Source organism: Ranitomeya variabilis, chromosome 1 (genome assembly GCF_051348905.1).
Source record: "Ranitomeya variabilis isolate aRanVar5 chromosome 1, aRanVar5.hap1, whole genome shotgun sequence".
Taxonomy (NCBI): Eukaryota; Metazoa; Chordata; class Amphibia; order Anura; family Dendrobatidae; genus Ranitomeya; species Ranitomeya variabilis.
This window is the reverse complement of record NC_135232.1, coordinates 112,497,847-112,521,721: the sequence shown is the minus strand read 5'-3', so window position 1 is coordinate 112,521,721 and position 23,875 is coordinate 112,497,847. Positions and strand designations below refer to the sequence as shown.

General features: G+C 41.5%; 1 protein-coding gene across 7 annotated transcripts in view; it reads left to right on the top strand.

Moving 5' to 3' along the window:
- Nucleotides 1-23,875, top strand: part of ARHGEF28 (Rho guanine nucleotide exchange factor 28) — a 272,157-nt gene that overhangs the window by 184,910 nt on the left and 63,372 nt on the right. For 5 of the 7 annotated variants that reach the window (XM_077287657.1, XM_077287675.1, XM_077287666.1 and 2 more), the window contains 8 exons: nt 4,833-4,963; nt 5,143-5,411; nt 14,110-14,308; nt 14,449-14,560; nt 15,325-15,405; nt 16,509-16,548; nt 19,857-19,986; nt 23,049-23,175. In XM_077287657.1, coding sequence (XP_077143772.1) covers nt 4,833-4,963; nt 5,143-5,411; nt 14,110-14,308; nt 14,449-14,560; nt 15,325-15,405; nt 16,509-16,548; nt 19,857-19,986; nt 23,049-23,175 — 1,089 coding nt within the window. The remainder of the gene's footprint in view (nt 1-4,832; nt 4,964-5,142; nt 5,412-14,109; nt 14,309-14,448; nt 14,561-15,324; nt 15,406-16,508; nt 16,549-19,856; nt 19,987-23,048; nt 23,176-23,875) is intronic. The other 2 variants (XM_077287684.1, XM_077287712.1) reach the window with 1 other exon arrangement.

The following is a 23,875-nucleotide window of genomic DNA, read 5'->3' as shown; positions in this document are numbered from 1 at the left end:
CTGTGTAGCATGTGGTCAGAAGCCGCAGCACAGAGGATATGATACAGGTAGTACTGATCGGTGTAGCTGTGAATTCAGCTCTAAAGTAACAAACGTGCACAGTCGTGTGCAGCTGCTTTCTAGTATCCCTATGTCTCTTTCACTTTCTTTCCCCTACTCATACACTCTTTTAAAAGGGTTGTCCATTTAAATGAAGTTATCACATATCAATAGCATAGGTGGTGACTCGCTGATTGGCGGAGGTCCCACGGCTGTGACCCTCGCTGATTGTCAGATTGGGGAATTATTTTTTATGCTTGATAGGGATCTTTAATCCCTGTTAGAAAACTGTGTGGCAGGTTGGACATTCATCACCACCTCTCCATTCATTCTCCGACAGATTTTCAGCTGTGTGTTTGTGTGAATGATGAGTTCAGGAGACTAGAGGGTTTCTCTGATAAGCTCTATTACAAAGTTTCTTTTTTTTTTCAATTGTAGCATTGATTTATGCAAAGTTTGTTGGACCTTTAAACGATCCCTTTCGTCTGAGTAGATCTTTTTATTTCACATTATATACAGCTTCATTTTCTTCCTTGCTGTAGTCATGTACTGGCTTGGGGCCATTCTCTCTACATAGTGCTCCAACAAGGAACGACTGTTCTTTGGTGTTATGTAAGGTTGCTCACAGTTTTTATCACCCCAATGTTGAAAAAAGTATTTTAGAGCTAAGCTTAAAGCCGCCATTGTGCAATAAAGGTCTCACATTTTCTGTAGGAAACCACACAGCGTGAAGTAGAAGATATGGTTAAACATGGTCTCCGCAGACCTGTAGCCTTTAGCCGCACTGGGCTGACCTGATTCCTGCTGTTGGTAGCATATAATTATCACATTTCTTTATTTACCACACGTCTATGTCTTCTTTTGTTTGGGAGGTAAATTCTGTCCCTGAGAGATGACAACCTGAGTGCATGTGTGGGATTAATGATGGCTACGAATGAATTGTGGCTTGGACCTCTGCCTCTTGTCAGGGGAGAAATGCAGTAATCTCTGTAAAAATGCTCAGCTTGTCGTATCTTGTTGCTGGCTGAAAATGTCTAGTTAGTCTAATGCTTCCATTCCTAGGCCGCTCATCCCAAACCAGTGCCAGGACTTTATGCTAAGGCTTGAGTAATTCTTCATCTCTGGTTACCTGCTTCGTGGCCACCACTGGGGTCCGCTTTGCAGCAAGGACCACAGAGTACATTTGATAAGCAGCGCTAGGGGTTACCGTACATTTGACAAATGGAACATTGCTTAGTGGTGGTGGGGGGCTGTTTCCATTTCTTCAAGGAGATTGACTTATAAGTTAAAAGGTAAAAAGAAAAGTCCTAATTGATCATGACAAATCTTACCTGATCCATCAGGGATCCTTTAAAATGGAAGCAATGATGCTCCTCTGTTTCAGCGTCAGTGAGATAAAAATTTTAAACATACCTCTGACCTGTTAGGCTACGTTCACATTTGCGTTGTTGGGCGCAGCATCGTCGACGGATACCGACGCATGCGTCATGCGCCCCTATCTTTAACATGGGGGGCGCATGGACATGCGCCGGTATGTGTTGTAATGCGTTTTACGACGCATGCGTCATATTGACGCACAAGACAGGGCGCAGAGGACGCTACTTGTAGTGTTTTCCCTGCGCCAAAATTCCTGATCTTTACTATCTTATGACAACGCATGCGTCGCAAAACGCTGCGTTGTGTACATGCTTTGTTGGTTGCGTCACTGACGCTGCGCCCAACAACGCAAATGTGAATGTAGGCTTAAAAAGTTTTCTGAAGGTGAAATTAAATGGGTTGTTTGGCTGTAGTGTAAACGTCTGCAGTCACTCTGTGAGGATTCTCCGCTGCTGGTGGTCATGTGACCACAAGTATGTGATTTGCATACTTCCGGCCACATTTCAACTGTAGACTGTTAGACTGTATCTGGCCTCGCTCAGTACACTTGCATTGAGTGAAGCTGCGCACGTCTAGTTGGTATGTGGCCGTATCTATGCAAATCGCACACGTGTGGTCATGCGCCCTCCACTGGAGAATGCTCTCAACACTCAGTAAGTGCGATGTAAGGATTCACAAGTATGCAGTCACATAGAGTAAATGCAGAATTGTACCATAAGTCTGGACAACGCCGTTAAAGAGGACCTTTCACCACATTGGTCATGTTCAACCAGACACAGGTTGTAATAGTGGCTGCAAAGCAGAATTTTTTTTTATTTTTTTTTTATTTCACCTCTCCAACTTGGCGATGGTAGCAGTCAAAGTATTTAGCACCTTGTCAGTTAACTTTTTTTTATTTATTTTTAAGTGTAATTGTATAAAAAGCTTTGAAAAGTTGCATTCGTTTCGTTAAATTTGTTCGACTTTTGGAAATCTAAAACCATTTTCATCCAGCTTTTACAAAGTGGGTAGCGCTGCGACAGGGGCACCGTTCGTGAAGCTCATTCAAATTTTCCTCCAGCATGGACTGCAGTAGGATTTGAGGAGAAGCGCACAAAGAAGTATGAGCCTTTCATCCCGCGCTCCTGATTCATGAAACGGTTTACAAATCTTCACAAATCCGGAGAGTCTGACTCTGGTACATCTCATCAAGACCGACTTGAACCACTCTTGATGTAACTGTGGCCCCAAGTGGCTGTCATCAGAGAGTTTTAACTATGGGTATATTCTTCTTCTTCCTATATTATCCTTATCAATTACAAGCACGCAGCAACACAGCAAAAAGATACCCCCCCCACACTACAGCTTAAAGCAGATTTTTCAGTGTGTGCCATATATGACAGTTCTGATCTCCTTATCTAACACCCTGCAGGAGTCTGTGTGGGGAAAGGAGTCACATTGCAAACTCTTCTACCAGCTCTTCTGATAGAGAGTGTCAGTATCACACTTGTATCTGATGTGCTCAAGCAACTTGTGCTCCTCTGCAGGGAGATCAGAGCTGTCACTACATCTCACACAGGAGGAACCCGCCTGTTCTGGACCACTTCTGTATGAGATGTAATGAGCGTCCAGTGCTCTCCCTGCAGAGTGAACAATTCAAAGTGGTGCACAACAGGTATAAGTGTGTTACTAACATTTTGAGCTCTCCGCTCCAAACAGGCAATGTGGGGGGAGGGGCAGTACAGCAGAGTTGACAGTGCTGGGAGAGAAGAGCTTATAAAAGGATTTTTATTGTAACTCCTCTGCAGTGTCCCTCCACTGACCCATGCAGGAGGTTAGCACAGGAGATCAGGGCTGTCTGTCATACATCTCACACACATGATAAATCTGCTCTAAGTTATGGTGGGTGCGTGTTCTTCCTTTGGAATGTTGCTGCTTATGATTGGTCAGAATCATATAAGGAGATGTGCACGCCTCCAGTGAAAACTGTCTGATAACACTCACTTGGACTTATAAAAAGTTAACCGATTAGGTGCTAAATACTTTGATTGCTTATATATCTGCAACGAAGAGACAAAGTTTTAAAAAATTTTTTTATAAAAAAAAAATTCTCTCCAGCTCAACATGAAAAATTTGGTGAAAGGTCCTCTATAAGTGGAACAGTTTAGAAGGAAGCTGTTACAATACAAGACATACTTGAAAGGACTTATCAGGTCTTCTAACCGTACTAAACCACTATTATTTTGTTATATATGGCTAATATTGTGTTCTAATAAGGGCTTTTCTATTGCTCAAATATGTTAATAGCTTCTAAAAATGAAAGCCCACCATACACATTGATGCTTCGTTGCATCATTTGACGAGCAGCCATCTTGCCCGACTTTCCTATACATATAGCACTTGGCCAAAAGAGTGCTCCTATCTCCTGGAAATCAAAATGCCCAGCAGATTGAAACATGAAGTTCCAGATCCTTAACTCTACTGACAACAAATTGTCCAGGGTTCCCCTACACATTAGAGTGTCTGAACCCGTCTCTTTTGGCAAATTCAACATACATTGGTCTAAACTATATGAAAGGCCCCTATTCATCAAAACTGGCATTTTGCACACCAGTCTTGGTGAAGGGCCCCCTGTATTTTGCTGCTTACCGTATGCAAATGAGACAGGGCTAGTCTAGCCAAGCCTTGTTTCTCCCAGAGTAGTCCTGCATCAGATCTTCAAATCACATCTCACAGTGCGTGATTGACATCCTCCATTCAATCCGTATCATGGTAGAACTGCTGGAAACCATGCAGGCCATAGTGTGTAGAGTGTCGGTCATGTCCTGGAAAGTGTGACGGGAGTATCTCAGGCAGGACTAGTCTGGGGGAAGCGATGCTCAGGTGGACTAGTCCAGCTTCATTTGCATATTCCAAGCTGCAGAATTCGTAAAGTTTATAACTTTTGTGTGCAAAATGAAAGGCCTTATTAGAACGCATGGTCATCATTATATTATGCAATAGTGTCGGTTTGGTATGATTCAGGGATCTGTCAGGTTCCCTTTAAATCCATAAAGTGATTTGAATAGATGTCTAAGCTGATTTCCATCACATGGTAATATTTGAAATAGAACTACAGTATGTTGAATCCACCACTGGGACCCCCCAAATGTCCAGAACTTGGAAATTGGATAGCCCATTCTCCACTGTTTGCAAAATAACAATAAGGGATAGCTGAATGAAGTGACTAATTGCACATGTTCCCTCTTCGTGAAATCTACCAATTACTGCCTGTCCAGTGGCTATATGATACATTACTGTGTATAGACTGGAAAAACCCATTCTATCTTGCAATATTTTTTTTTTTGCTTACTGATCCTGATACGAATAATATTTTATTACTTCAGTATTATCACAAAATTAACATTTTTGGTGGCCGTTGTCTTTTTTTTTTTCAGAGAAGAGTCATTCATCAGTAGATGTCCTCAAAAGGATAAGATACCCACCCACTATGCTTGCTGCAACCAGACTGTCTGCCATGCTTAATGGGAATGACGAGGTATACGTCAACTCCATGGTGGTCGATGAAGTAAGTAATATTCTTCCTTTTTTCGTGGAATATAATTTGATCTTTGGGGGGTGAGCTCTTTCCTCTATGAAAATTTTTTAGACAGTTTCTGACCTACATAGAATTTTTTGTTGTCTGGTTATGTGCCACCACCCATCTACCTTCTAAATGCCCAAAATTATATTTGTCATTGTTTGTAGGTTAATGATTCAGATGTCAATTTCACTCACTTGAATACTGGCGCGGATGTTTCCTATCATGACCAGTCTGACTCCACCCCAATATCGGAGAGATCTCTTAGAGATGCCAGTCTCCCACCATGTGCCTCCCCTGAGATGGTGAGTGGAGACTCGCCCTCCCGCAGTCTAACGTCCAGACTCTCCTTATCTGGAGGAACCAGTCGGTTATGCAGGACGCTGGGTTATGGCATTGAGAGGGATGCAGCTTATTCCAGTGTCAAGAAAAGAAGGTAAGAGTCAAGAATCCTATATTTCTTAAAGGGGTTGTAGAAGTCACCTTGTGACTGAAAACTGCTGAATCATTACAGTGTGCGATATGCACACTGTCACAATTTCCATGTATTCACCATGCAGGTAGGTGGTCATGTGACATGTTGCATATATGCAATTTGCATACTTGCAGTTAAGTGCTGACTACTTCTCCTCAGTTGAGTGACTACTTGTCACGTGACCACAAATTGAATAAATTGGGCCCCATCCCACAAGGGGAATACAGAGGAATATTGTTAGTGGGTGTATCATACGGTCACATTAGCTGGTCTGCAGTCAGATTGGATAACCCCTTTAAGATGTGCAGGTACTGATATGTTACACTGATTTTATGTAATGGTTGGTGGAGCTGCTTTTTATTCTGCAGGGAATTTAAATCATGATGATGATCGCAGATGGAGTCACACTGATCCGTCATAAATTAGTCAGAATCTCCTTGGGTTTAGGTCATTATGAATAGTCGTATGTTACCAGACCGAGAGGTGAAAATCTGCACTACAAATTTAGATGAGATTCATTTATTATCCAGCTTATGTAACTTCTGTATCTATGATATTTGCAGAAATGGTGGCAGCAGATTTTTAGGTGACAATGAGAAATAATTATGTTTTATAGATGAAAAATATTTAATTGCGTGTTAAGTCAATTCAGTGGAGTGCCAGTTTTGCAGGACCGGCTTCGGCCATCAGAGATTGCTTTCAAAACTCGACCACCTTGTCTGGCATTGTTTCCTCCGCCTTTACTTGCAAAGTGAAGCAGCTCAAAGTTCATGAGAGTATCACTTTACATGGCATCGTCCGTTTCAATAAACTTTGCATAAATCAATAGTGCATGCGCATATAAGCAACGTTCTAATATATCTTATCGGAGAAATATTCTTCTTTTCCCTTCCCCATGACAGCACCTGGGAGAGATGATCTGCCCTCAAGGACAGGAAACCTACAGATTTAAAATCCGTAGCCTCTCTATACACTTCAGTGGTTTCCTGTCCTTGAGGGAGACCTACAATTCCCTGCCGTCTACTGGGTAGAAAAGAGAAGTCCTACCTGGGGTGGTTTTTCCCAGCAGAAGATCTGTGAGCACCAAGATGGGGCCTAGGACAAGGGACATATATACCAGGATGGGAAACAATTATGTCTGAATGAGGGACATATATACCGGGATGGGGGGGACATTACTACATAATGGAGGGGGGCGATTTGTATGTACTTCTAAGCTTTAGAACACTACAAGGGCCCAATACATCTGACTAATGTGGGGGGGGGGGGGGGGAAGGACAGGGTTGTGTGTGTGGATGGGGGAGCCCTAGGTCCAGATTTTGCATCGGGGCACATCAGACTCTAGTTATGCCACTGGAAATATCCCCTCAAGCCAGAGGTCTCAGGGATCAGGTCCCTAAAATAAACGTTGTGGTCTCTATAAAGTAACCGGTAATACTGCACTCCCCTTTGATGATGCAGGTCTGTTGAAAGACCCGTTAGATAGGAAATCAGAAAGCTTTCTAAAGAAGGCCTGGAAATCAGGGGTGAGGGATCAATTGCTTGCAAACAGTCCAACTATCGTAAAGGCAGCAGATTTCCTGTCAGACATGTCTCCAGCCACATTAAGGGTATGTGCACACGTTCAGGAATTTTCGCGTTTTTTGTGTGTTTTTTCGCTATAAAAACGCATAGATATGCATCCTATCATTTAGAATGCATTCCGCATTTTTTGTGCACATGGGGTGATAGCTAGATACAGAGGATGAGTCAAGAGAGGGCTTTTTGAGGATCGGTGTGGTTGAGGCATATTTTAAAGCATGAGGGGAAAACACCAGTTGTTAGTGATGGGTTGAAGAGATGGGTTAGGATGAAGACACTGGTGAGGTTTGGGATGAAGTGGAGTGGGCTGAAATCTGGTCAAATGCACAGGTGGTGAGATGTGATCTTGAGAGTAGAGCGGATAGTTGATCTTCTGTAATGGTGGAGAAGTTGGTTTTGGAAGAGGAGGGCTGAGTAGTTAGGAAGAGGGGTTGTAGGCCAAAGCTTTCTCTGATGTTATCAATCTTCTGCTTGAAGGCAAATCCTTCAGCTGAGATGAGTGGAGAGGTTGGAGATGCTGGGGGACGGAGCAGAAATTTAAAAGTGTGATTCTCCAAAAACTTAATCTATATCCTAATAAACTCTAGGGAGCGAATCACTACTATTTATGCTAGAGTTTGGAGGAAATTCCTAAAATTTTTAGGGTTAAATTCTTTAAAAAAAAAAAAATAATCTGGTACCCTGGTCAGCAATTCTGGAATTCCCACTAAAGGTGCTGGAAAAGGGTCTAGCTCCCCATTTGCGTCATTATCAAGAATGCACAATCATTAAGACTGTCCTTTTAGTAGCTCTTACATCAGCCATTGCAGTCTCTTTCAGCAAACCAACCCTTTATGAGTTTCCTTCCAGATAGTCATACTTCAACCTGACACAGCTTTCCTCCTTTCATTCTGCAATAACCCCAAGAATGAAAAAGAAAGGGAGTTTCACAACCTAAACGTTATGAGGTGTCTTCTACAATACTGGGAGTGTCAGAAAGTCTACCTCTTTCTATTCTCTTTCAGGGTCCTGGTAGAGGCCAGGGGACATCAGAAGGGTTTCTTGCCAGATGGGTCATGTGAAGAATATGGGGGGATTTAAAAGCCGCTTACAATCCTTCTTCAGAATGTGTAGCTGTACAGGACACCTGTATCAGCAGGTGGTCCAGCTCCACCAGCTAGTATCCAGGCTCATACAGGATGATCACCTGTAGAGCCTACGCTATCTGACTTTTTCATTCAAACTTCCTCCAGTTAGGTAGGATTTTATAAGAAGAATGTGGAGTTATTGTATGTCTTAGCCACACACCGGTTTCATTTTCAAGACCTCTGGAACATGCCAAACTCCTTCCAGAGTCTCAATCCATTCTAGCACTCAAGAGTGGGGAGAACAGCTAGTAGAAGCCAGGTAGCAAAACAATGTTTGGTCTCCAAGTGTAACGGGGTCGTAGCCAGAACTGACACTCTACGACCTTCCATTGGGAAGTTGTGATTCTTCATAGGTTTTGGGAGTTTTAGCTACAAACACCCATGGAAGGGGGAATAATGCCCATCCCAGGGGTGGAAAGGAGTGACTGACCAAGGGGATAAAAGTTTTGTTTTAAGGCCTTGTGCTCTTGCTCTTTCTTTCTCATGCTTTCTGTTCACTTCTAAATGGGGGGCCATGTTGAGCAACGTGTTAGAAGGAACTGGATCCAGCTGGCAGACCATGCCCCTCACACGGTCAAAAGACAAACTGGTAATTGACATGATGCATCTGCTTATATCTTTTGTACTTTACCTGTATTTGCATATCTGAATCTGACCATAGTATATGTATAACAATTGTGTATATCGTGTATTGTCTAGTGTGCCCTTAAGACAATTAAATATATAATTTACCCTTGGGCTGCTTTATGTCGATCCACGCATACACACTTACATGTTCTCTGTTTTAATGTCACATGCTACCAGGGCTGGTTTCTGGCCTGATATTATCCTGTTAACAGACCCGGTTTATGTCTATCTAGGAACTGGTGGCAGTCCTACCAGGCTGGCAGAGCTCTGATTCACTGGTGCTAGTGAATGGGGCCTCTCAGCTTGCAGGGTTGTGACTTGTGAGCGACTATGGGGCCACCTCATCGGCTGTGTGGGCCACCTTCTCCCCCTTCCCAGTGCCTTCCTGGACCCATGTGGACTGGGAGTGTATGTGTAAAACTGTGCCAAGCTGATCTTGCGTGTTCCTAGGGTGTGCGGAATGGCACGTTGGGTCAAGCGAGGAGACCGTACCACGTGATCTCTCTGACGTAATAGTGACGTAAGTCGTAGGTGGCGAGGTTTGAGTTCATCACACATCAATATGTGAATTTCACTGGCATACACGTCAGGGGGTCTGGACCCCCTACAAACGTGAAAACACACTCCATCAGGGCTGTTTCCACATCTTGGGCAGAGGAATCTCTCTCTCGAGCAGATTTGTAGGGCAGCAATGTGGTCACCTTTCACCTTTTTTTAGGCACTATAGCTCTGATGAGCTTTCTTTTGGGAGGAAAGTCCTACAATTAGTGGTACCTCCTTAGGGATTCCTCTGTAATCTCTCCATGATGCTATTGTGGGGAAGGGAAAAATGATAATTGCTTAATGGTATTTGGATTGTCCAGACCCACGACAGCACCCTTTTGTTTCTCCCTCACTTCTTACTCTTTTATTTTTCTGTGGTGGTGTGTTACATGTTTCGCTCATAGGGTGTCCCACTGACACATTTAGAGAACCTTTAAAAGCTGTAGGTGTACTGTCCATCAGGGCTGATCGTCTCTCCATGGTGTAGTCGTGGGTCAGGAAAATCCAATTATCGATAAGTAAGAAATAGGTGAAACAAGCAGAATATAAGTCATATAATGGAAAAATAACATTATTCCTCATATACAAACACATGGCACCTTGTTCTGATATGTTATCAGAAACGACAGGCACTCATTAAGCTTTCTATTGAGTCTTTATTTTGGGAAACTGTATTAGTCCGTGATCATGTACTGTGTTACTATGAACTATGGAGTGATGTCTTATATTGGGCTTGGAAGGTGCTACGTTGGTGGCATCAAGTTTTGGCTTGGTTTTCCCAGGATCGATGCATTCTAAAAAGACATTTCCATGTTTATATTTCTTTATTCGTGCCCATCTTTTGTTCCTTTGACAGTGTAGTATTGGTGGTGTAATTGAAAAATATAAGATAAAAATAAATTCTGGTTCTGCTGGTTGAAGTAATTTAGGAGGCATCGTAGTACAGGACAAGACGTGCACTCTCGCTAGTGTTGGTGCAGACTGAACTTGGAGGGATACTCCAGAATATAGTCCTATGTAACAACAGTCGCACTCAATAAGGAGAGTTCTTCTGAATTTTGTTAGTCAAAAAACGTGGTTTCTTTATTGTGAACAAACACCAAAATAAAGGTATCACCGCAGTGTTTCAAGGTAACGTTTCGACCCACAGGGTCTTTCTCAAACCTTACTGAAACAGAAAACAAAGTATACAAGGTATCACAAAACATGAACAAGTAACAAGAGAGTGCAAGTGATTGAGCACGTTGAGAGGCCTCGAAGAGGGGGAGATCACATCAAACGATTGAAGGAAAGAGAGGCCTACTGGATTTATACCCTTCAAACACTGGCTCCAAGAGGCCTTAATCGAGAACTGGACCTCACATTCAAGTAACCATACTTATATTACTGTAATGGAATTTTGATTACTGTCATTGAATTTTGACCTTTATACCCATACAGGTGGTGGATAAACGATCCTTTTTTCCTTTCAACTAAACTTTACTTTATTTTTCCAGACACACTAATCCTCTGCCTTCCCCGTAGGGTGAGTATGGTACATTGTGCAGTTACAATTTTTGCATACCTTTTCAAATTTTTCTAATTTTTTTCCAATTTATTTTTATTTTTTAGTTTTTATTTTTATTTTTATTTTTATTTTTTCCATAATTTTATTTATTTCTAATTTATTTCATTACTTTTTGATCATCCTTATTTTATTATTTTATTTTTTATTTTTATTTTCATTATTTTTCATAATGTTCATTTTCTACTGCATTTTTTATTTTCAGCAGTAGGTTGTTGCATTGTTTTCCCATTGTTTCAGCTCCCTCTAGCTTCATTATTTGAATATTTCTTCATTTCATCCTTTTTTTCATTTCATCTAATCTTCCATTTCATCCATTTTTTTACACATCCCCTTTTTTTACACATCTTTTACACACACTTTCTCCGTTGTATACAAAGCTATAGTTTCCTCTACATATAGTCCCTGCCCAAAGTTTCAAGTCCTGCACACTAGGTCTCATACAGCCAGCCCCCAGCAGGCTCTTTTCGTTACTATGTACCACCAGCGCTCCCAGCACATTATGCCTAAGACCTTTCGTTTTCTCCTCATCATACCAAGCTATCCCTGCATGGGGAGTATGGCACTCTGTGTCCTCTCATTCACAATCCATGTCTCACCACTACTCTGCGCTCCTGCGCAGACGATTACCACTGCGATCCCCGCCCCTCGCCCTTTGTGCACACTGCGCATGCGCAACTTGGCTAGTCTTTTCCAAGCGTTCCAGACCTCTCTCTGCGCACTACACAGTGCGCCTGCGCACCCCATGCCCTGCACTTCCTGCCGCCCGGCACAAAAAGCGCCTCTTTTCCGGGTCCCACACACACCACCACCGCAGACGCCAGTCATTCTCCAGTTACAGGTAACTGTTTCCGCTGTTTTCCCCTTCCCCTGCTTTGTACTCATAGCCTCCATTGTCATATTCACCACTGTGGCATTCTTTCCCATAGCCCCTAACGGGACTCCTGCACCTCTCCAGGGATATGTGCCCTCTGCTCGGTATCTACTATCATAAGGTCAGTTTCCTGCCTCAGTCTCCTGCTTCTGTCATTTTCTTGCCCCTACCAGCATCCACCACCTGGGTATCTCATACCCTAACTTATATCACTGCATTATGGTATTATGTTTGTCCGATACTATTTCTGCCTACCTGACCATTATACTCATATCCTATTGAATACTGGTTGATTTTACCATAGTCTTGGTTTCTGTATGATATTATTCCTGCAGTACGCCCCTCTTCTGCAGCTCGCGCCGCACAGTTTCCATGACTACGTCCAAGGACTACCCTGATGCTTCTCACTCATGCATCTCCTTAAGTATCTTGTCGGGTCCTGCAATGCTGTCTTCCTGTCAACCGGCATGGCGACATAACACATATTGCATATAGATAGGGACCTTGTATTTGTACATATACTAGATATTAATTTTGTAAATACTATATGTTACTTGTTCATGTTTTGTGATACCTTGTATACTTTGTTTTCTGTTTCAGTAAGGTTTGAGAAAGACCCTGTGGGTCGAAACGTTACCTTGAAACACTGCGGTGATACCTTTATTTTGGTGTTTGTTCACAATAAAGAAACCACGTTTTTTGACTAACAAAATTCAGAAGAACTCTCCTTATTGAGTGCGACTGTTGTTACATAGGAGTAATTTAGGAGGCAGGCAGCTCACCTGTATACATTTATACACATGTAAAATGCGCTCTGTGCGGAGAATCCTCCCTGCAGGTGCAGAACGACGGAGCTGGATTTACCTGCTCTTGTCACCCGTAGGTTTGACTATAAACGCTTAGAAAGGCAAATGAAGGGTGCGGATTATTAGACATGCTTGCTTGCAAGTTATTCATTATTGTGACACAAGCCTGTCAACGACTTATACCTCCTCGGTGACAGAAATGGCACTGGGGTATAGTAACGAGAAGTAAATTGCTTTTCTTCAAGATAGATCTGTCATTAGACTATGCTGCCCAATGTAAAGGCTACAGAGTATGAGGCAAGTTCGCTTTTCTGTTAGCTGAAATAATAGCTCTGAGAATAAAGGGGCTGCAACGTTGCATTTAAGCAGTGTCCTTGTCACTGGTTTTTTTCCTGCAAAGGTATCGCCCACCACTTACGGTAGTTGTGCGGGGAGCTGCAACCTGGTTTGTTTCCACAAATTGAACCAAGCTTCATTTCCCTTGTTGGGTAGCTGGGGCGTCCCTATGCAGGGAGAAGCGGGGTTACACCATGGATAAACCAGCACTGCAGCAACTTATCTCAAATGTAGTAGGGGTCCTAGAGGGCAGATCCTCCATTACTATAAAGTAACGGCATACCATGGATAGACACATACCATCACTTTACAGGATGGGAATAACCCTCTAGGTGTCGATCATCATTGTATGCAATTTTATTCTTTGGAGTGTCACTGTCTTCAGATGGCGGACATTTATAGGACAGTCATTAAGTCTTAAAGGGAACCTGTCATGTTGAAAATGGCATGTGATCTGCAGGCAGGCTCTTGTAGAGCAGGAGGAACTCATCAGATCAATCTACATTTCATGGGAATACTTGCATTATTTTCATTGGCATCCATGCCATTTGTACCCATATGAGTCCAGCGGGCGGTCCTGCTCAGTGACTGTCTGCATTGTATGACTGGACGTCCAGAGATAGCTGTCAGTCACTAGTAGGACCGCCCATTGGACTCGCAGATCTGTTGGATACGGATGGAAGCACATCAGAATCCTTCCGATCTGTGTCTGTTTTATGGATTTGAATGTCTAATTCTGGACTGCAAACTCTTATCAGAATAGGACCTGCTCTGAGTCTCCTAGATCTCACACATTGTTAAAAATAAAAATATGGACAACTTATGGATGTGTCACACAAATGAATGTAGCCTTATACTGAATCTTTTCCAACAAACCTATATATCATTCTGCTCAGCTTCTCCTCTCTATACCGTGCTGTGCACAGATCGGCCTGTGAGTACAACAAGAGCTGTACTTCATTGTTAGTACATTCAGTATTGGAAAATGTGGTTATTTTATAAAAATATGTAATGGAGAAGGTGAACGTAAAACTAGATTTCAGGAGAAAAATTCTATTTCCAGTCCAAGTCTTTGATGCCGGCCTTAGATATGAACCATACTATAATATTTTCATCTATGGTGACAATATCATTCTATGTTAATAAATATTTTAGCCTTGTGTCCATAATTTCATTGACCAGAAGCGCCTCCTTCCTTCAGTTCCAGCTTAGACGGCCTTGATGCTGACAGTGAAGGTGAGGGAACCTACAGCAGATATCAAAGTCCCGAGTCTCCAGCTCAAGAGGATTCATCTGGTTTTCTTGGGAACAGCGCTGATGAGCTGGACTCGTCTGAGGGGATCACGGAGCGGGATTTTCAGAATAGACAAGCAGGGACTTTACCCCTTCTTCAAAGTAAGGTAACGCAGTTTCTCTTTCACAGGCTTTGAGTTTAATTTTTCCTTGTTTTAATGCATCAAATAAATTAATCAACATTTTAATGCAGCTCTAAAATGTATATATTCACGGTACTGTTAAGGCAAAATATTTCTTTTTCCAGGATCCCTTGTCCTCGGGTCTTAGATTCCGCTCTTACTCTTATTCCTCTCCCAAAAACTTTCTTGGAAAGCAGCGTTTGACACGTGACCTCTCCATTGGAGAACCTGGCGACGGTGAGTGTTATTGTCATCTGGGATAGCCAGAAAAACAACTTCAGGGTCATATTGGAGAATCTTGGCAATCTTCCTTAAAAAAGCAATAAACCACATTGAATGTTCACCAAGCTCGTACAGCCATGGAAGAAAAGAAAGTCCTGACATGCAAAAGTGAGAATCTTTAGATGTGGGCGGACAGACATGTCTGCTAAATGTAGCTGAAAGCAAAACAGACAAAAAAGGTCCAAACAAAAGGCACATAGGAGTGCTAAAAATCTAAACGTATGGGCATGCTTACTTACATAGTCGTAATAAGAAAAATATTAGAAATGTTTCACATCTGAACTATAAAATGTTTTTTGTTGCCTTCTTGCTGCTTTGGATTCCAAGTATTCGCAGGTAATTAACCGTAAGCCGTGTTATGTGAAATAATACTAATGTGTCTTACAATTTTGGGGTAATATTGAACTTGTACGTAATATAAACCAGTAGGTAGTTTGGTCATTTCAATAGTTCCTACACATTGATAAGATGGTTCACTTCTTACTTGTAAAGGTAATTTTCGGTAATTCACCCCATCCTCCTCATCCCAAGTCTACTCTTCTGTCATTTGTTCTTTTGCTCTGCAGCGTCTGGACGCACGCATTCCTCTATGCCGCATTTAGTAGTTGTACTCTATTAATATCTCTGGCCCCATTCACTTGACAGTAAACTTGCTTTAGTTGCTTTATTAATTGCAAGAGCTCACAAATGTTTGCATTAAAATCTATCCCTGCTTGTAGATGCTGTGTTCAGTTTCAGTGGCCGTTCACTTCTTCAGTCACTTTCATTGTCTAAATCAGTATCTCTCCTTCACCCGGGTAGTAAGTACTGCAGTGGTGTCATGGTGGCCGGTTAATTGATAGTGCTCTAACAGGTGGTGGGATAACCTTTGTGTGCTTCTATAGGGCAGGTCTACACTTAAAGGGACTTGTCACCAGGTTAAAAGTGACCAGTTTGTGGTCTTATTACCATTTCTCCCTGGAGATTATATTCCCGTTATGATTTTTCTTTTTAAATCTGCCGTACGGTTCCAGATTAATAGACCATTTTATCTAGTGCTACTCTTTACTGTCTTTACAAAGAGGGCGTGGCTCCCAAGGTAATTATGCAGAACTATATTAAGACACGCCCCCAGAGAATCCTGTCAGCCATGCCACACTGGTAGCAACCATAAAATTTTGCACTGTATAAAAAAGGCCCATATCTCTGGATCCGTCTATCGGATTTTAATAAAACAAAAACTGAATATTCAGGGAAGCAGTGAGAATAAAATAAGGCCCAAAAACGGCTAATTTTTTTTCCTGGTAACGGGTTCTCTTTAAATATTTTACTAAACTTATTGCAGCTTGTTGTACTTTGACCGATGGGGTATTTTTTACTATCTACTTTTATCCATTGTTTCCAGTGGGGCAGTGTATTGTATGTTACCCCATCGACACAGGAATCAAGATTTGGAAATCTAGCTGCCAGTTTTTCTTTAAATGTGTAGCTCTGCTCTTAGGATGTGTTTCACTAACTGGTTTTGGTGTTTCTTTTGGCTGGTTGGGAATAATCTAAATGTTTATCAACCCAGTACAACGCAATATGATCAGTGTTTATACCAGCATAATGCATGTTCTCGCACCCACTCATTTACGGTTATTATTCCTGGACTGTATAGTCGGTGAATTTTAGCGTTGTGTCGTGGATGAGCATTCTCCGTTCTTTGAGAGCTGCTTGCACATAATGGACCTATGGGTGCAGGTTTTGGCATGCGTTCCCTAATCCATTTATCTTCTTTTGATTTATATATTAACATTTACCATATTATTGTGATTTAATGTGAAATGGTCTAAAAGATGTCCGAGATCTCATGGTGGAGGATGAATTATTAACGATTGAATTAGCTATTACGATACCTAAATAATCTTCCTCTATCTTGTAGAACGGGCTTTCAGCCTCCCCGACCAGTCAAGAGAAAAAAGGTATAGTAATATCAGAGTCAAGTAATTTTCCCAGTATTAATGCTGTTACCTTACAACACTGTAATCGGTTGTGACATTGGGCATGTAGAGGAAATTGGTGGAATATGGTATGTAATCATCTATGGTAGCCATAAGTTGTCTTCATTCAAGCCCGAATGTTGTAACAAGAGCCCTCTGTTGACTACAGGATGCCAACAATCTAAATACCGGGCTGGTCTAATTTACCTACACTCAGATGGTTACAGTACATCCTTTGTGGATGCGTAAACTATTCGACATCTGCCACCTGTCCGTGTATTCTGCAGATATTTACCATGGATTTCAGCCTGTGGAACATCCTGTAGCATTTTCACAGTGGAAACGGCATTGGTAGCTTAGGGCCGATAATCCCGCCGTCATCTTGGCATTAGAACCTCATTCGTCATTTGCAGGTTTTATTTTAAGTTACTTTTCTGCCTTGGTTGATTGTTGTTTTTTTTTTTTTTTGTGCCAGCCCATTTTCTGGCAAATTAATCAAAATGGCACAAGGTGTTTGATAAATTTTGCACAAACGCAAGGATTTTTTTAATTCTCTGCTCTTTTGCTTGTATTGCGTTGCACTATGATATAGGGGAAAATATCTGCAATTGGCTACTCATGCCTATGCTGAGGAGCAAAAAAAGAAACAAGGTGAAAAAGAGAGAGAAAAAGGCAGAAAAAAAGGAACAAAAAAATAAAACCACTCCAAGAAAAACAAAAATTCAAGGCTGAATATGCTTAGCATCAAGTTCAGCATGTATTCAATGTCTCAATAACTATCATGTTGTAGTCAGATTACTATTATAAGCACTGGCGGATAGAAGCCGAAAAGGGCCGTTGTGCAAGAACATTGTATGGGCACTTTACAGCCTAATGCAAATGTTCACTTGCTTTGGAGGTGGAAATGGACTCCCTTACCTCTCAGGCCCTTGGTTGCACCAATGATATGTCCGCCCCTGATTAGAAGTCTTTTTCATAAAATCATTCCTATAGTTAGACTGGCTCACATACATGTTTGTGTATATCTTTAACAAATAGAAAAAAAAATTAACATACCGAAAAGTTGGGACCAAAAATCTTCCTTGGTATTCTCCATTGTATTACTCATGAATAGCAGTGACTTCAGTAAGAAGGTATTTGTTACATAATGGAAATTCCAGAAATAGCAGCCATGGTAGATAACAATACAGATGATTATTCCAAAAATCTAATGATGTAATGTGTCATTAACTGTACGTGTTACCTTACTTTATATGTCTGCTCACCATCGCATCACATAATTCTGCTCCAGCCGCTCTATAGCAGAACATGAGGAACATGGACAGTTATCATTTGTTCTCGGTGCCAGTCTTAGGATAGCTAGACATTAAGAATAATGAATAGATTCTTTAAGAGGCTGGAAGATTTCTGGCTTCATCATGAAATTGAAGAAATGTGGCATCGCCCCCTGTCCCACACAGGTCTGTCCATTTTAGCAAAACTGGACTGGAAATCCCAAAAGTCGCAAGTGCTGCCACCGGACTAATCTCATGTTTGCATATTGTCCCCGGCCAGATCTTTAAAGCATATTTTCTCTGAAACACTGGACCATTTCTGCAAAAAATATATTTGTATGCAATCACCCACGGTTGGTGCGGCAGGAATCTGGTGACCGGTTCCCTATAAGCCAAAGTTCACATAGCATTTGGCACAGAGATTGTCATAGGCATCTGGAAATGTTCCCAATATATATGGCCAATGCGCCCATAGACTTCAATTTATTTTAACAGATACTTCTCCCGACTCCCTCTTATACAGGCATTCTTGTCCAGGCATGCATGTGTTTTCAATTGGGAACGGGGTATAAGACTCAGATTACCCTCTCCAAAATGAACAGATAGAAGGATTGGGTAGCGCTGCGGAATATGTTGGCGCTACATAAATAAAGATTATTATTATTATTGGGTGTAGTAAGATCTAATAATCCTGATCCTTCGTTCCTTAATCTGTCAGAAGACCGTTTCATATATTTAAGAGGGAAAGAAGACATAAGTCCATAGAGTTCAATCTATAACATTACATGTTGCTCCAGACGGTAAAAACCCCATGAGGCAGATGCCAATTGTCTCATATTAGGGGAAAATTGCTTTGCGAATCCACATAAGGCAATTGGAGTAGGTCCCTGGATCAATGTTCTATCTCCAGAATATAGTAACCATAATCTTGAACTTAATTAGTGAATCCACCGTGACAACATCAGGGGACAGAGTTCCGTAGTCTCTCTGCTCTTGCAGTAAAGAATCCGTAGTCTCACTACTTGTACAGTAAAGAATCGCCATCTGTAATGACGATTAAACCTTTTTTCCTCCAGACGTAGAGGATTTCCTTCTTATCATTGCAGGCCTAGGTGTAAAAAGTTTATTCGAAATATCTCTACTCTCCCCCCATACGTTTGTACATAGTAATATAATTGACACTTAACCTTCATTTTTCCAATCTGAATCACCCCAAGTTCTATAACCTGTCTTGGTACTGCAGTCCACCCATTCCCTGATTAACCCTGGTCGCTCTTCTCTGTACCCTCTCTAGGTCAGCTATGTCCTGAACTAGGGACCTAGTTGGTAGTCGGACTGTATGGGCTGTTTCTGTAAGTCCCATTGGAATGAATTGAAAGGGCAACAATTATGCACACCCACTTCACCATTCATTTTGCCCCCGAATGCAGGCAGCCGCCATCGGCAACCTCAGCAGGTTGGAGAGGACACCCGAGTTCTGAGCACAGGTGTAAATGGTATATGTCTGAGCATAGCCGAAATGTCTGAAATGGTAATAGCCCTACAGTAGTAGAGATGTGTAGCTCTGTCTATACAGACATGTGTTCAGTATCAGTCTATGGTCCCTCGTATGCCGTGCCATAATCCTGGTGAAGTTGCCCCTACTATATTTACCACTCTACCAATGTTTGCTTCTGCTTCATGTCTCTTTCCTGATTGTTATATTATTAAAGGAGTTCTTGGAGCCTCTAAATATCACTGGAAGAAATGCTCACCGCTCTCTTAATCCATGGATGTGGCAAGGTGCCCTTCTGGATCTGTGTATGAGGCCTTCGGCCATGTACACAAACACTGCGGGAATTCCTGGAAAGTAGATAGAACAGACTGGAGTGATCCATGCTCCACCATGTCATAATTCCTTTATGAAGGAACAGCATGCATTATACAAGATGTTGGGCGCACACAACCTGCACCTCATCCATCAGACAATAATATATATGTGTGAGATGTTTGCAATAAACACTTCCATTTCTCCAGAATTGAAGAGGAGGAATGGGATCGGTATATGACCCCTGCAAAACCGGAATGTGAGAAGAACAAAGTGAGCCGCACGTTCAGCTTCTTGAGGAGCCGGATGTCTAGTACCCGCAATAAGAACAAGGACAAGGTGATTATTTTGCAAAGACTGACTAAATGTTCCAATTTCTATGTATTTAATGTTGTTATTTTGGGGTCAAAAGAAAATCAACGGTGACTTCCAGCTCCTCCAATGTGTGACATGGGGGCACGGTGGGACACTGTGGTTTATTGGAGTCAGTTTACTGGTCTTTGTTATTTTGTTGATTATTTAGCCAGGATTTTTCCCATACCTAACATCTGATTGCCTCTGCAGCAAATGCATAGATTCTTGCAAACCCCATGCAAATGTATAGGACAGACGTAGGAATTTCTGCCACTCTTGTGAACATACCATTACTGATCTGTGAGCAATGCAAATATTAAGCTTGAAGAGTAGCTCCTTCTAGTGGGAGGCACTAATGAAATGGCTTTTTCTTTTTGGGAAGGAGCTAATTTGCATATTTTTCCCATGACGCATATAAGCACTTGGTGTCCCTAAGGAATACCAGTCTAGTCTATAATATACTAAGTAAAGTTCTAGTACGCAACAAGAGCATAACATGCACAACATTTCACTGACCACAGAAACTTTTAGGAGAGAGACAGGACATGAAAAAAAAATGGCTTATAATTTGTGGTGATAAGGCCACATTCATATGTTGAGTATTTGGTGAGTTTTTTACTTCAGTATTTGTAAGCCAAGACCAGGAATAGGTGATAAATACTGAAGTGGTGACGTGTCTCTATTATTATACTTTTCCTCTGATTGTTCCACTCCTGATTTTGGCTTATAAATACTGAGGTAAAATACTGACCATATACTCAATGTGTGCACATGGCCTAATGGTAAATGTATTTTCTGTAGATTTTTCACCCACAAATCCAGACAGTAAATGTGCGATGTGTCTGCCTTGGCATACAAAAAATATTATCCAAATTATAATAAACACTTCCATTGTTAGGTTTAGGGTAAATCTTCCAGGCCACAGTGCAAAATATGTAATAGGGGCCCTTTCTTCTCTTGTGGCATTATAATTCTACTTATGTGTAAGAGGTTTTATTTTTTTGGACCCTTTATGCACCAGGATCCTTGTTTGACCACCTCTGTCCCCCCTCTAGCTATTCTCCCACCTCAACCCTTATACAGTTAGTCAGTAAGGTATAGGCTCCCAAATAGTAGATGGTTAACTGTACATACATACTTCTGACCTCTGGGACTCCTACCGTTTGGCAGGATGATTGATATTTATACCCAATGGGAAACTTCTTGTCCGCATTACAAAATGGAGCTGCAAGTCTGATGCCCGATCGTCTCTCCAGTCATCCTTTATAGAGCTGCTGGTGAAACCCCGAGTGCTATACGGGGCAGCCCCATAAAGACTGGAGTGGCGATTGACCGTGTGCACTGCCGCTCCATTCTAACGGGAATAAAAGTTCCCCCATTCTGCCAAATAGTGCTGGTTCCAGGGTCCCTGTAAATAGGCGATAACTTTTTTTCAATGGACAACCTTTTTAACAAAATAGACAAAACCCAATACAGATCCTTAGATCCTTAATGAGTGGTGTCTTTATAGGGCTTATCTCACTAAGGTGCATTAATAAGAAATAATTGACTTAGAAATGTGTTCTTAGACTTGTGGTTGTCTGGCTGGAGTCCCATACTGGTCAGTGCTTTATTTAGACCTAATTGTTTTATACATTCGTCAGCAGTATAATGTATTATCTAATTTGTCTTCCCCATCTTATTTTTCCTGTTGGATATTTAATGTTGGCCTCTGGCATTTCGTCATTTCTGACATGTTTCATGGAAATGTAATTAACATAACATTGTAATACTGATGATGGATAAATCTCATTACTGCCTGTGCATGGATGGATGGATTCCTTTCCCTCATTATTATATGATCTGACTCATATGTCCTCAGTGTCCAGATCAGTAAAGCCTGTGCTTATGTAGGTGCTTCATCTGAGACATTAGACTCCATGTGTAAAATGTGACTATTGTAAGTAGAGCTAACATATTTATAATAGGTCGGGTAGAAGTTACAACCCGACATCTTGGCTCTGCGAAAGAGAGCAATCGTCTAATAACCCCACTTTAGAGGGTTTTACCCAAACTGGAGAAGTATCTGTTTGCTTTGTCTGGCAGGTCAGGTGAGGTCCAACTTTCATGGCATGTCGTCTAGTGTTTAGGTTGGCAAAATTAGGCGATCTGTGAGAAACAAGGTGGGTATATGCGGCACGCGGAATATTCTGCTGCAGTTTGGATTGTCCCATCTTTACCCGTGGTGATAATAATTTACCTATTTGACTTCATGTTCCATGACTGCTTTATACAAGACCAAGCTGTCAATGGTGTATGGGGCCAGCACCCACTGCTAGTACTAGTACGGACTCGCACATTCATGTAATATTTACCAATGAGCTTTTCACTAGGAAAGGGGGGCGACAGGCAGGTTGAACAATGAACATACTAAAAATGCAGTTTTGTGGGAATTCATCTACAGAACCTCATGGTTGCCCGACAGCAAGATCTGGAGGTTTACCAATATCAACACATCTATTTAGCTACCACTGTTGTTCTGTCATTAGATGGACCACCCTTTAATTATGTCTACTTCACTATCTAGTATTTTGGATCCTGTACGTTAATTGTATTAAGATTGAGGCAGGAGATTAGCTATATGGCTAGAAGAGGTCGCACAAGGGTCCTGGTGAATAAGGGGCCCAAACAAAAATTCTCTTAAAACATAAGAGGTATTTTATTGGGACAAGATAGGTAAGGGTCTTGTTATAGCAGCAGATACATTTGCCATAACAAGTGCCTGGAGTTTTGTGAGCACTGGAGTCTCTCTTGCTCTCTTCACCTGCACTCCGCCTACAAAGTAGTAACTGTGCTGTTATTGAACCATTGTCCTGATCATTAGCCATTGATAATCCATTACCAGTATTAATCCATTGATTTAAGGTACCTGAGGAAGGAGTTGAATTTTGGAACTGTATATACTTATATAAACATTACATTCTTGTATTACCATCAGTATATATATCTAGGTTCTCTTTATTCTCTCTTTTTGCTAGTTCTATTTCTCTTTTTTTCTCTCCAAAAAGTCTAAAATCAAGGAATCAAAGGAGAAGGTGAGCAGACATCAGTTTGTCCCAGGCACGTTCTCAGGTGTGGTTCCATGTTTGGTGTGTGAAAAGGCTCTCCTGGGAAAAGAGTCCTTCCAGTGTTCCAGTAAGTGCACTCGACAGTGATATGTACAGAACCAATATTCGTTAGTTCAGCCCCTTTCTGACGTCACTTGGACTTCTTTCTGGAGTAGTGATTGATGCATTTCATCTATAATATTTGCCCATCCATAGAGGACATTGTACTTTTTTAACTTCTTTTTGAGTTCAATGCTGATCAAAAAATGCGTACAGATTTTCACAGAGGACTATGTAAAAGAAAGTGCTAATAAACAGCTATATAGGATGCAAGAGTATAAAATGCACCACGACGTGGGGAACTAAGTATGCCGTTGTCTAGAGATGAGACAATCTTTTAAAATTCAAATCGATCAGATTTGCTGAATTTTTTTTAGAAGATTGAATTTGCAGTGAATTGAGAGCACTTCACAGCATCCAAATGCCCTGAAAATGTGTATGACGCTCTTCTCACCAACTAACCTTCTTTACTGTTGTCACACACATGTGATCATTAGGCTGCGTTCACACGTTGTGGCTGCATTGCGTTTTTTGCCATGACTTCATTATTTTGCAGCAGTTTTTGAAAATTGCAGCAAAATTATGCGTCTTTGGTGTGATTGAATAATAAGGAAAATGCACTGCAGCCACAATGTGTCAATGTAGCCTTATGTTTCTTGTTATTTCAGCGTTTTATTACTTTCTGTCCCTATCTCAATTCTTTTGCTGTGAGCTGTCGCATCCTTTCG